This window comes from Lathyrus oleraceus, chromosome 5 (genome assembly GCF_024323335.1).
Source record: "Lathyrus oleraceus cultivar Zhongwan6 chromosome 5, CAAS_Psat_ZW6_1.0, whole genome shotgun sequence".
Classification (NCBI taxonomy): domain Eukaryota; kingdom Viridiplantae; phylum Streptophyta; class Magnoliopsida; order Fabales; family Fabaceae; genus Lathyrus; species Lathyrus oleraceus.
The window spans coordinates 582,707,709-582,722,239 of NC_066583.1; the positions used below are offsets into that span (position 1 = coordinate 582,707,709).

Sequence of the window (14,531 nt, forward strand, 5' to 3'; positions counted from 1 at the left end):
TTATTTCTTCGATATTATGAGTACACTTATCGAGAAGTCATCGTAAGCATTCTTAGGTTTCTTACACTGAGAACTAATATGACTTTGCTCTCCATAATTAAAGCAAGTCAGATTATTACTCCTACAATCAATAACTCGATGACCTAGCTTCCAACACTTGAACCAATTCATAGTTGTGCTTTTACATTCCGGAACATGACGTCTAAACTCACGACATTTGAAACATCTCACAGAAGTATGAGTCCCTCCCCCACTTCGCTCTTTCCCACCAGTAGCTTTCTGATCAACCTTTTGTTTCCCTTTGTCAGCTAGAGCACTATACAGTTTTCCACGACTCTGATCCTTCCCTTTCTTCCCACTAAAACTCTGATAATGAGCAAATCGGGCTCTACTATCCTCATCATATAGTCTGCATTTATTTACCATCATAGGAAACCGGATAATCTCCTGATAACCAATACCTTGCTTAATCTCGGGTCTAAAGGCGCTCCCGAACTTGATACGCTTTGACCCATCAGCAGCCTCGCTATTACAATGTGGGTAAAACTTCACTATTTCTTCAAACTTAGCAGCATACTTTGCAACTGTCAAATTTCCTTGTTTCAGCTCAAGGAACTCGATCTTCTTCTTACTGCACACATCCTCAAGAAAGTAATTATCTAGAAAATACGCTCTGAACATAACCCAAGTAATATCAGTACCTACAGCTTCGAGTCTCCCACATGCATTATTACACCAGTCTTTGGCTTCCCCTAATAACATATGAGTACCGAACTACACCTCATGAACTTTAGTACAAGCTATCACTCGAAAAATCTTCTCAGTTTCTCTGAGTCACGCTTGAGCACCCTCTAGATCATATCTGCCCTTGAAGGTTGGAGGATTGTTTTTCTGAAACTTCCCTAATTCATAGAACTCATCCCCAGCTTAATTCTGCTAACCCTGCAACACCTGAGCCATTGCTTCCAATGCATTAGCAATTGCGTGATTGTTTCTTCCAGCCATTACATTGCACACCAAGAAATGACTATTAGAAGAAACATGCATCGACAATGTTCATACATATGTCACATAATAGGGAGTAAACATTATGACAAAACCTGGTCAGACGAGCCAACCTGCTCTAATACCACTATGTAATACCATACTTCTTAACTTGACATTTAATTAAATAAAACATGTATAACACATATATTCTACAAGTAAGATGTTACTCAACAACAATCAAACTCATATTTGAACCATACAATTAAGGTTAACTCATTTAATAAGCAACAAAAATTATAAAATACTTGGCATTAAAAGCCTCAACAACATAATTAGTTTGAAAAGTGATTCATCATTAAAAACAAAGGAAAGATATGCAACATAAAATGAAATAAAAGAATAACTTATCCCCCTCTTATTACATATTAGAGTGACTTCAACTATAAGATCCGATCGACAAGCAACTAAAGAGGCACAACACTATTTTAAACCTCAAGCTCGTAGTCAGGTACATGATTGTTTATACTCCAGAGGAGCACATATGTAACAACACCAAAATGGGGTAAGAATACATTCAAATAATAATCAATGCACAAAATAATCACAGTAGATTCACATGCTAAAAAATCATACACATAGAAAATATGCACCAGATTGTCATATATTCATATTTCACCCACATTACAATCAATCTTCAATTGCACAAATCATACAAGAGTATTCATCATCACACAAACAACTCATATGCACAACAATTATGTAATGCAATGCAACATCGACTCAACTCATATTCGTCACAGTCCCCTCTCTGAACCAGACTCACAACTCAACTCTATATGTATACGGTACTGACTCAACATTTAGTTCTTCATACGAATTGGGTTCCAATCAACTACAAACCCCGGACCCCCAGTATGAGCTTGGGGAAAGTTATTAGTCCCCACTCAGAACTAGCGAAATTTCCTCTTTTATAACAATGACAACATATGATGTATGGCATATCATAATGCAATGACAATAATATAATAATGAATACAACCTCACTATGACCATAAACAATCACACAACAACTTAACAATGACTACAACCCCACTCTGACTGTAATTCATCATGCATTCTACACATTACGAGTAGTTCTCACTCCGAACCACTTAACTCATCAATCAATTACAAAACATGTACAATAATTCACACAATTATATATACAATTCATAACATATATTTACACGTTAAACATATATTGACACAACACTCAAGCATGTCAACTTCTCTTATTAAACACACTCAAACAACAACCAATAATCGCTGGAATCGGAAATGGACCAATAACTCGACACAAAAATAACAACTTTGCATTGTCACTCTCGTTAAGCGAGACCTTTTCTCATTGAGCGAGCTCTCGTTGAGCGACGAATCGCTCGCTAAGTAAGACTCACAGAAACCCAGAACATTCACCGTGTCACGCTTGGTTCAGCGGACAAAGTAGCTCACTAAGCGATCTCACCCTCGCTAATAAAGATCATTCAGACCTACAAAAACCAGAACACAATTTTCCTCGCTAGAACCTCCGAGCTCCTCCAATTTAATCCAAAACATCCCAAAACAGTCCAGAATTGATAGATACATGATTAACATATATTATCATGTTATTTCCTTTTAATCTAACATGTTATTCCATCAATTAATCATAAAATTCAAAATCCCATTCATGCTTTAAAACCCTCAATTTCATATCAAACATCATGTTTCTGAATAGTTTAGTACACACAACAATCACCATAAGTATAGAGCATGAATTTCGAGTGATCCATTGCCTAAAACGGAATTACAATCATATAATTCATCAAATAAAACAATCAAAGTAAAAGGAAGAAAATTATATTGGAGGTTAAGGGAAACCTACACACCCTTGTAAGTTCGGAGTGCTCATAAGAGGGGGAGGGGTGAATTAAGACCAATTTAAAATTCTGGTTTTAGAGACAAGTTTGTTCTTATTTTTCTGGTTTAGTGATGCATTTAGAAAGCGATAATAGTTCAGAAAAATAAAGAACACAATGATGTATTCTAGTTCTCTTCACAATCCAAAGGTACGTCTAGTCCCCTTTCAACACGAAAGAGATTTTACTATCTGTTAGGACTTGTACAAGACCAACACAATCACCAAGAACAAACCTCTTGTGATTCACCAAGTTGATATGATAACAATCCTCTCAAACTCAACTATCTTGCTTCCAACAATCTTGGACAGCAATGTGTTTACAACCAATTCTGGAAAATATCAAGTAAAGAAAGTATATCACAATATATCAATCACTATGACTGATCTTCTCTTCCAAATAAGAAATTTATAAGGATATATTAGTGCTCAAGTGTTTAAGAATATGAGAGGAATTCTCTGGACTGATATATGTGAAAAATGTAGAAAAATTCTTAATGAAAGTTCAATGATCAAAACACTTATTTGAAAATGAATGTGTATAAAATTTCAAATTGCAATGGAAGAGATGACTTTTGATTTCTGAAAATGGGAATATATACATCAGCTTGTCACCTCTATGAATGAGTGTGATTAAATAAAGAGATGCAATGGTTGAAGGATGATTTTTGAAACACGTTTAGATCATAAAACAAATTTGAAATAGTTACTGCTTCAGTGGAAATCAATTTCTAAAAAGAAGGTAATCAATTTCATTAAAGCGTTGCTACTGAAATATCCAAAATTTAGTGAGTGAAATCGATTTCCCAAAAAGGTGTAATCGATTTCCTTGCCTTAAAAATGAGTTCTGGAAAAACAGAAAGGCAAGACACGACGTGGAAATCGGTTCCTGGAAAAGGGGTAATCGATTTCCTGAACTGAATTTTGAAAAAATATTTGGAAAAATAGTATAGAAACAAAGACATGTGAGACATAATGGATCATACATGCAATGAATATTTGGAGTAATTTTGAGCACTAAGTTATCGATATATATTGCATGCTTGTACCTTAAAAACTCAAGATGAATGCTAGTCTTTAAAATAACTCTTGAATCCTTTGATGTTAGCTTTCACACATATTGAATATTGAGCACTTGATTTGATTAAATGCACTTGAAGCTTTTTCCATACTTTTGACATGATCATTTGATTTTCACTTTGTCTTCATTAAAAAACATTGGATAGAGAGTCTTGACTTCACATTCTTCCCCTTTTTGATGATGACAAACAATTGAAGCTTTACGTACAATGCTCCCCCTAACAATGATAACTCCCTCTTGATACATGCATTCATGTATGAGAGTTTTACAGTTTAAGGCTTTCTGCCAAATTTATTAGAGAGATACACATAAAAAGCATAATATCTTCTCCCCCTTTGTCATTAACAAAAATGATGGGAAAAAGGTTAAAAGTTAAGCATTTTATCATAAACATAGAAAATCATTATCCAACCAAGGAACTATATTAAGACATATATTGTTTTTAAAATAGCTACAAATTAAATGAAAACATACATGGAAATAGAGAAAAAATGAAATTAGAACATTATGTGAAAACAATAAGAAAAACATTTTAGTCACTATCTTCCATCTCTTCATTTTCTTCATCCCCTTCTCCCTCTTCCTCTTCTACTCCCTTATTATGATGCCAGTTTTGTTGCTTGAGAAAGTTTATGTCGGAGTGCATGGCTCGAAGCTCGAAAGAGTGACGTATGTCCATCTCATGAATCTTGTTATAGATAAGCTCAAGTGTATATCCACCTTCGGGAGCGGGGGAAGGTGCATATACATTTTCCGCATCCGTATGCTTGTAGATTCCATCGACATCTTTGAAAATTTCCATATTTTTAGGCAAGTGTTGCTAGAGATCATACTTGTCCTTCCCATATTCTTAGATGGTTCCATGCGCAACTCAATCCCACAAGATACCAAGATTTTTGTAATGGCTCTCGCATAAGGAAAACCACTTGTCAAACCTCTAGAATATTCCATATGACGAAGTGTCACATATGCCTAATTTATCTTCATAGAAAACATAAGCTACATTTCACTATTCCCGATTTTTGTGTAATTGTTACCTTTTGGAACAAGCACATAAACGAGGAAGTAGTGAAGCATTCGGTCACTGACTGACAGATTCTTGCTTGAGAGGAACAACTTTGTTGAGTTTGAGCGAGCATGACGAGCATAAAACTATTGTTCGAAAATCCTGCTCATACTGAAGTAAAATCTTAAATTTTTGAAATTTTCCTAACCCTCAGTGTCGGGAGTAAAACCGTGTGAAATTCTTTCGCCTTCAGATGGGACACCTAAACATGCACCAACATCTTCCAAGGACATTGAAATATCAATACCTCTAACGGTAGAACTAAAGGCACAACCCGGAAGAATAGTAAAATAAGCATAAAAGTATCTAAAAAAATCTTGATAAAACAACCCTGAATCCGATACGAAATCAACAACCCCTTGATATTCTAGCATGGCAGGAAATTGGAAACTAGAAAAGGGAAAAGTGTCAAGTTTACAAAATTTCGGAAGGAGCACATTACTTTGTCTGAAGCCTGTCATCATTCTTATCTGCTCCAAGGATGGTTGAAACTATTCTGGGTCAGAGTCAAGAGCATTTGAACCTTCACCCATCTTGCCTTTTCCTTTGGAGTTCTTAGGAGGAGCCATGGATGGAGCTAAGAGCAGGTTGGGGTTTGTAAGAAGATTTTCCAAATTCTTTTGGAGTGAGGAGAAGTGATTCTGAAAAAGCTTATTTAGGTTTAGGTGTGAGAGTATTATTATAGTGAGTTTTATGATAGTGAGATTTTCAAGAGGATTGTATTGGTAAGTGAAGAGATTTGAGTGGGTAATAAAGGATAGGTTTGAAGGAGGTGGATTTTCAAGGAAAGTAGGTGGAAGGGTTGAAGATGAGAGAGATGAAAAATGTTGACTATAATACTAATAATAATTTAAGCAATTTAATAAGAGAAGTTAAAGATTAAAAAAAACGAGCAGGAAATCGATTTCTCTAGGAAGGGGAATCGATTTTTGGCCTACGAACCAGAAATTCCAGAAGCCCAGGAAGTTAAAATTTCTTTCAAGAAATCGATTTCTTGGATATGGGTAATCGATTTCTGATGGAATTTTTTGCCAAATACAAAAAAAAAACTATGGCACATGAAGTTTAACAAACATAAACACATATAAAGGCACATAACACATAGATAACATGTGTATGCATCATATGATCATATAATTTCATATAAACACCTCTTATAAATCACAAATGAGATAAAAACAAACATGTAAAATTAAGCATATAAATACGTGTATCGTTCATCATACGTCTTTTTCATCCAAGATTCCCAATTCTCTTTGAATTTTGTAAAACGGTTCTCGTGCCAAAGGTTTTGTGAATATGTCGGCAAATTGATTATGAGTATCCACAAAGAAATTGGTGTTGAATGTCAATGTGTTTGGTTCTTGAGTGCATGACTGAATTCTTTGTAATATTTATCGCACTTATGTTGTCACAACATAGAGGGATGCATCCAAGATCGAGTCTGTAGTCACGAAGTTGTTGCTTAAGCCAAAGTATTTGTGCACAACAACTACCTACTGCTATGTTTTCCGCTTCGGCCGTGCTAAGAGCAACGCATGCTTGTTTCTTGCAAGCCCATGATACTAATGCATTCCCAAGAATGTGACATGTGCCAGTAGTTCTTTTTCTATTAGTTTTACTTCCAGCATAATCAACGTCGAAATAACCAACTAAATTGCAAATACTACCTTTAGGATACCATAGTCCAACATTTTTTGTCCCTTTGAGATACTTCATGATCTTTTTAACGATGATGAGATGTGATTCCTTTGGATTTACTTGAAGGTGAGCACATAGACATACTAAACATTATGTTAGGACAACTTGCCGTCAAATATAAGAAAAAACCAATCATACCTCAATGTTTAGTGATATCATCTAGAATACCGGATTCATCAATGTCAACATATGATCCCAAACCCATTGGAATAGTGTAGATGTTTAATTGGCTGCATTGTATGGTAAAACACTAGCTGGATTCTAATGTCTTGACTGATGTCATGACATGCTGTGGAGATGTTTGTTTGACTGCATTGTATGTTAGAATATCTAGCTGTACTCTGATGTCTTGGCTGATGTCATGACATACTTGAGTAGTATACTGCAGGATTAGCTAATACAGGATTTATTGAATGTCAAATTGGATGTTATGACATTCATCCCTGTCAGCAGATACTGAGGAATAGAACAATTTGTGTTCTGTTGGAACTCAGTATTTATTTTCAGTCTGGTTATCAAGGAAATACCAGACCTGGCATAAGGCCTAATGTCTGAATGTCAAACTGGATGTTATGACATTCATCATTGACAACATATACTGAACAATAGGCAGAGTGGTTTTCTGCTACACTTCAGTATGTATCTCAGTCTGTTCTTCAGGAGGATAACAGACCTGATATAAGGCTAATTGTGTAAATGTCAAATTGGATGCCTTGACATTTATTTATGTATGCTGATACTGAGGTATGGACAGATTGGTCATGTACAGTTCAGCAAATTTGTACTGTCTGTTTTCAGGAAAAACAGACTTAGCATATGGTCCTTGATTTGGATGTCAAACTGAATGTTGTGACATTCATTCCTGACAGCGTATGCTATATTGTAGGTTGTTTAGTTTTTCTGTTTCAGCATTTTTCTCAGGCTATCCTTCAGGGATTCAACAACTGAGAGAAAATTCAGGAAACCAACAACCAAGCTACAATTAATGAACCTAACAAATAGCCTATTTGTTAGTAACCTAGATGTGGAATTTAGGGGAACTCGCGTGACCTTAATTTCAGGAAAATACAAGTACAAGGCCCAAGTGCTGCAATATAAAAGGATGGCAATCCTTCATTCAGAACTAGGGATTTTAGGCGTGAAGATTTAGTGTGTCTATCATACTTTACTGCTGTATTTTTGTGTGTCTTGTATTAGACGTATCTTGTAAGCCAAGCTATTATCACTGAGATGATTGCATTGGCATAGGGTGTTCATTGAGTTGTAAGTGTTGTGTCACTCTAAGCTTTTAAGCGTGAGTGCTGTGTATCTTGATTAAAGTTGTTAAGCACAATCAAGAGTTGTTTGAAGTGTGACTTCATAATTGTCTTTAATATTGATTAAAGGTAGTAATCACTGAGGTGATTGAGGGGGAGTGAGTAGGAACTCTGATCTTAGTGTAAGATTGAAATTGCATTGGGTAGGTATTAAGTGATAGGGTTAAACAGTTGGTTTAAGGTCTCAATTAATACTACTAATAGTGGATTTCCTCCCTGGCTTGGTAGCCCCCAGACGTAGGTCATGTTGGACCGAACTGGGTAAACAATTACCTGTGTTATTTACTGCACTTACATTTTAAGTTCTGCATAATTCTTGTCTGCGCAGAATTGGATGTCATAACAACCCGTGTGACATCGAAAGTCTGTTAACTAGAATTTCAATTGGCATCAGAGCAGGCACCCTGCCTGTTAATTTCTGGGTGAGATCTAGGGAAGTTACTTTCTAGTACCATGGACAAGGATATAGGACACTCAAATAGACCACCCATGCTGGATGGTTCTAACTATGATGACTGGAAACCTCGTATGATAGCCTTCTTAAGGTCTCTAGATAGCAAAGTCTGGAGAGCTGTCAACAAAGGATGGGAACATCCAACGAAGACAGGTGAAGATGGAGTCAGTGTGCAGATTCCTGAAGAAGAGTGGGACAAGGAGCAAGAGGCATTAGCCCTTGGAAACTCTAAGGCCTTGAATGCATTGTTCAATGGAATCAGTAAGAACATCTTCAGACTGGTGCACCACTGTGAACTGGCTAAGGAAGTTTGGAATACCCTCAAGATAACTCATGAAGGTACCTCCAAGGTGAAGATGTCCAAACTTCAGATGCTGACCACCAAGTTTGAAAATCTGAGGATGAAAGAGGATGAGACTATTCATGACTTTCACATGAATATTCTTGAGATTGCAAACACCTCTGATGGCTTAGGTGAGAAAATGGCTGAAGAGAAACTTGTAAGAAAGATTCTCAGGTCATTACCTAAGAGATTTGCCATGAAGGTCACTGCAATAGAAGAGACTCAAGATATCTGCAACATGAAGGTGGATGAGCTCATTGGTTCTCTCCAAACCTTTGAAATGGGCTTGTGTGAGAATGTTGAAAAGAAGAACAAAAGCGTAGCTTTTGTATCAAATACTGAAGAGGAGTCAGAAGCAGGATATACTGGAGGTGATGAAAGCATATTAGAAGCCATAGCCATGCTTGGGAGGCAGTTCAACAAGTTCGTGAAGAAGATTGATCAAAGAGGTAGACCAAATGTCAAGAACATCTCGTCTGACATCAAGAAAAGATCAACTTCTGAAGAAAAGTTCAACCAAGGCAAGGGAATCCAATGTCATGGGTGTGAAGGCTATGGACACATTAGAGCTGAATGCCCTACTTACCTCAAGATGCAAAAGAAGGGGCTAGCTGTCACATGGTCTGAGGGAGATTCTGAAAGTGAATCTGAAGGAGAATCTGCTAAACATGTCACTGCACTAACGAGTGTTTGTGCCACTGATGATGACTCAAGTGCAGATGAACTGACCTTTGATGAACTTGCTGGAGCATATAAGAAGCTATGTGTCACCAGTGCAGAAGTGCGTGTACAAGGTGAAAAGCAGAAGAAGCTCATCAAGGAGCTGGAAGATGAGAAACAGAAGCATCTGACAGTCATAGAAGGTCTAAATGGTGAGATAACCTTGCTGACCTCCAAGCTGGATCAAATGACTAAATCCATCAGAATGTTGAATAAAGGAACTGACACCTTGGAAGAGATCCTAAAGGTGGGACAGAAGTCTGGAACCATATCTGGTTTAGGCTTTGTGAAAAAATCCTCAGCTGAACTCAAACGCACAAAGGCTAAAGTTCAGAAATTCAAGCGGAGGTCACACCCAATGTCTCAACATCAGGGAACCAGGATGAATAATCATCAAAAGAGGAAATTCCAGAACTGGAGATGTCACCAATGTGGTAGGCTTGGCCATATAAAAGCCTTCTGCTACAGGCTTCATGGTTACCCTAACCAAGCCCCTCATGTCAGACCTAAGCATAAGACATATAGGCACTATGTCCCCATCAAGAAGCGACAATGGTATGCTAGGTTAGCTCACACAGCTCTAAGGACATCTACCAGAGAAGACTGGTACTTTGACAGTGGCTGCTCAAGACATATGACTGGTATGGAGAATATATTGGTGGATATACAACCTCACACTACCAGTTATGTGACCTTTGGTGATGGTGCTAAAGGAAAAATAAAAGGTGTGGGTAAGCTGGACTGCTCTAGAGTCCTAGAACTGAATAATGCGTTGTTAGTAAAAGGACTGACTGCCAACCTCATCAGCATAAGCCAGCTGTGTGATCAAGGATACTATGTTCAGTTCACTAAGGAGCTATGTGTTGTGATAAATGGAGAAAATCAAGAAGTTATGAGAGGGTCCAGATCCAAAGATAACTGTTATCTGTGGGAACCTAAGCTCTCAAACTTTTCCACAATGTGCTCCTCAGCCAAGGAAGAACAGGAGGTAAAGCTGTGGCATAGACGCCTTGGTCATCTCCACTTAAGGGGAATGAAAAAGATCATATCCAAGGAAGCAGTTAGAGGAATCCCAAAGCTGCTTATTGATGAAGGAAGAGTCTGTGGAGAATGCCAGATTGGCAAGCAAACCAAGATGTCACACCCGAAGCTGGGACATCGTACAACTTCCAGAATTCTGGAACTGTTGCACATGGACTTAATGGGACCTATGCAGGTTGAAAGTCTGGGTGGAAAGAGATATGCATATGTGGTGGTTGATGACCATTCCAGATACACTTGGATAAGCTTCATCAGAGAAAAGTCAGTTGCATTTGATGTATTCAAAGAACTGTGCATCAGACTTCAAAGGGAAAAGGACAGTGGTATTGTCCGAATTAGGAGTGATCATGGTACGGAGTTCAAAAATTCCAAGTTTGATGAGTTTTGCTCGTCTGAAGGAATAAGTCATGAGTTCTCCTCTCCTATAACTCCTCAGCAGAATGGGATAGTTGAAAGAAAAAATAGAACTATTCAAGAATCTGCCAGAGCTATGATTCATGCAAAGAAGCTCCCCTTGCACTTTTGGGCTGAAGCTATGAATACAGCTTGCTATGTTCACAATAGAGTTACCTTGAGAAAAGGAACCTCTTCCACTCTGTATGAAATATGGAAAGGCAGAAAGCCCACTGTGAAGTACTTTCACATTTTTGGAAGTAAATGCTACATTCTCACATATCGTGAACAGAGAAGGAAAATGGATCCCAAAAGTGATGAGGGTATATTCCTAGGATACTCAACTAACAGCAGAGCTTACAGAGTGTTCAACTACAGGACCAATGTCCTGATGGAATCCATAAATGTTATTGTGGATGATAAAGAGGAAGGAATCGATGTCATAGAGGATGTTGGAATATTCCTTGATTCTCCAACAGACATACCTGTCAAGTCTGAAGAAGTACAGGAGACTCCTCCTGAATGTGAGGTAGATGCACCCACCAAAACGCCATCTATCAGAATTCAGAAAGACCACCCTAAGGATCTTATCATAGGAGATCCAAATAGTGGTGTGACTACCCGATCAAGGGAAATTAGCTCAAATTCCTGTTTTGTATCCAAGGTTGAACCAAAAAATGTGAAAGAAGCCCTGACTGATGAATATTGGATCAATGCCATGCAAGATGAACTGGAGCAGTTTAAAAGGAATGAAGTATGGGAGCTAGTTCCACGACCTGAAGGGACTAACATCATTGGTACCAAGTGGATTTACAAGAACAAGTCTGATGAGAAAGGAGTAATCACTAGGAATAAAGCAAGACTAGTGACTCAAGGATATACTCAAGTTGAAGGGGTGGATTTTGATGAGACGTTTGCACCTGTTGCTAGACTTGAGTCAATCAGATTGCTGTTAGGAGTGGCCTGCATTCTGAAGTTCAAATTGTTCCAAATGGATGTTAAGAGTGCATTTTTGAATGGCTACTTAAATGAAGAAGTCTATGTGGAACAACCTAAAGGGTTCTGTGATCCTAACCAACCTAAACATGTGTACAAGTTGAGGAAAGCATTGTATGGGTTGAAGCAAGCACCTAGAGCTTGGTATGAAAGGTTGACTGAATTTCTGACCTCTCATGGGTACAGAAAGGGTGGGATAGATAAGACCTTGTTTGTGAAGGACACAGATGGCAAAATCATGATTGCCCAAATTTATGTGGTTGACATTGTCTTTGGTGGAATGTCAGAGCAAATGGTGAAACATTTTGTTCACCAGATGCAATCTGAGTTTGAAATGAGTCTGGTTGGGGAACTGACTTATTTTCTTGGAATGCAAGTTAACCAAATGGAAGAGTCTATGTTTCTCTCCCAAAGCAAATATGCCAAAAACATAGTTAAGAAGTTTGGTATGGACAATGCTAGGCACAAAAGAACTCCCGCACCTACGCATTTAAAGTTAACCAAAGATGATGGAGGTCCCAGTGTTGATCAATGTTTGTATAGAAGCATGATAGGTAGTCTTTTATACCTAACTGCAAGTAGACCTGACATTTCCTATGCAGTTGGAGTGTGTGCTAGATACCAAGCAGAGCCCAAAGTGAGCCACTTGAATCAAGTCAAGAGGATTCTCAAGTACATCAATGGGACTTGTGATTATGGGATGCTGTACTCACATGGTTCTGAGCCTGTCCTATCTGGGTACTGTGATGCTGACTGGGCTGGGAGTGCTGATGACAGAAAAAGCACATCAGGAGGATGTTTCTTCTTGGGAAACAATCTCATATCATGGTTCAGCAAGAAGCAGAATTGTGTATCTCTGTCCACTGCAGAGGCTGAATACATAGCTGCTGGAAGCAGTTGTTCCCAACTGGTTTGGATGAAACAGATGCTCACTGAGTACAATGTCTCTCAAAATGTCATGACATTGTTCTGTGATAATCTCAGTGCCATCAATATTTCCAAGAATCCCATCCAACACAGCAGGACCAAACATATTGACATTAAACATCACTTCATCAGAGATCTGGTGGAAGACAAAGTGATTACCTTGGAACATGTAGCCACTGAACTCCAACTGGCTGACATATTTACAAAGGCTCTGGATGCTACTCAGTTTGAAAACTTAAGGGGAAAACTTGGAATATGTCTCTCTGAGAACTTATAGCAACCAATGATGTTTGGGATGTATTGTTTAATATCTCTGCCTATTAAACAATTGGAAGTGTGCTCCGATTGGTCAACAGATCATAGCTATGTCACTTGCAACAAGTGTGGCAACAAGAGGTTAAGGAGATATCCTAACTTGAGGCAGCCTATGCACCTGCAGGAGTTCAAGGACAATGTTCATGCAGGAGTGGTTCTGGATGTCAGACACAAAGTCATGGCATCTGATATGGTGGTACCTACTGTAAAGCAAGAGTGGGTGACTGCTTGATCAAAGCTGTGAAGCAAGATCAAGTGGGTGTTGACTTGGTTGAAACTGTGAAGTAAAACCAAGTCTGTAATTCTGTCATTTATGTGTAACTCTGTTTATGTGGATCGGTAATTTAAAGTGTTGCTTTGGCAACATTTTTGACAAAAAGGGGGAGTAACAGGTGATACCCTAGGACAACAGATTGTTTTGCTTATTGCTAAACAGATATTCATGACAGTACAACAGATTGTTTTGCTTATTGCTAAACAGATATTCAGGACAGATATTCAAGATCCTCTAATCCAGAGGTTGTGCTGCAGCAGTTGTTCCACTTCTAATGAGTGTGATGAGTGTGAGTGTGTTTATGTGTGCTGCAATTAGAAGTTTTTATTTAACTTCTGTATGTGTGCTGATATGTGAAGTTTTTATTTAACTTCCATTTGTGTGAGTGTGCTGCTACTCTGAGTGTATTAGCTAGGTTAATTTCCTGCTAGATGTGTGATTTCCGCTGCTATGGACTCTGTTGTGAGACCAAAGTGTTTTAGCCAAAAATTTGCCAAAGGGGGAGTTTGTAGATGTTTAATTGGCTGCATTGTATGGTAAAACACTAGCTGGATTCTAATGTCTTGACTGATGTCATGACATGCTGTGGAGATGTTTGTTTGACTGCATTGTATGTTAGAATATCTAGCTGTACTCTGATGTCTTGGCTGATGTCATGACATACTTGAGTAGTATACTGCAGGATTAGCTTATACAAGATTTATTGAATGTCAAACTGGATGTTATGACATTCACCCCTGTCAGTAGATACTGAGGAATAGAACAGTTTGTGTTCTGTTGGAACTCAGTATTTATTTTCAGTCTGGTTATCAAGGAAATACCATACCTGGCATAAGGCCTAATGTCTGAATGTCAAACTGGATGTTATGACATTCATCATTGACAACATATACTGAACAATAGGCAGAGTGGTTTTCTGCTACACTTCAGTATGTATCTCAGTCTGTTCTTCAGGAGGATAACAAACCTGACATAAAGCTA

At 38.1% G+C, this 14,531-nt stretch overlaps 1 protein-coding gene across 1 annotated transcript; it reads right to left on the bottom strand.

The window, feature by feature from the left end:
• LOC127082220 (uncharacterized) lies at window positions 1-1,005 on the bottom strand. Its single transcript, XM_051022464.1, has 2 exons — window positions 942-1,005; window positions 1-752 (listed from the first exon to the last, which is right to left on the bottom strand). Exons 1-2 carry the CDS (start codon window positions 1,003-1,005, stop codon window positions 1-3), a joined length of 816 nt encoding a protein of 271 aa, XP_050878421.1.
• Between the last annotated feature and the right edge of the window lie 13,526 nt (window positions 1,006-14,531).

Excerpts from the sequence above, each read along its gene's own strand:
- LOC127082220 (XM_051022464.1), bottom strand. The coding sequence starts at position 1,005 with ATGGCTGGAAGAAACAATCACGCAATTGCTAATGCATTGGAAGCAATG. Across the intron at positions 753-941 it reads AATGGCTCAGGTGTTGCAGG|GGGAAGCCAAAGACTGGTGT; the intron begins GTTAGCAGAATT and ends ATATGTTATTAG.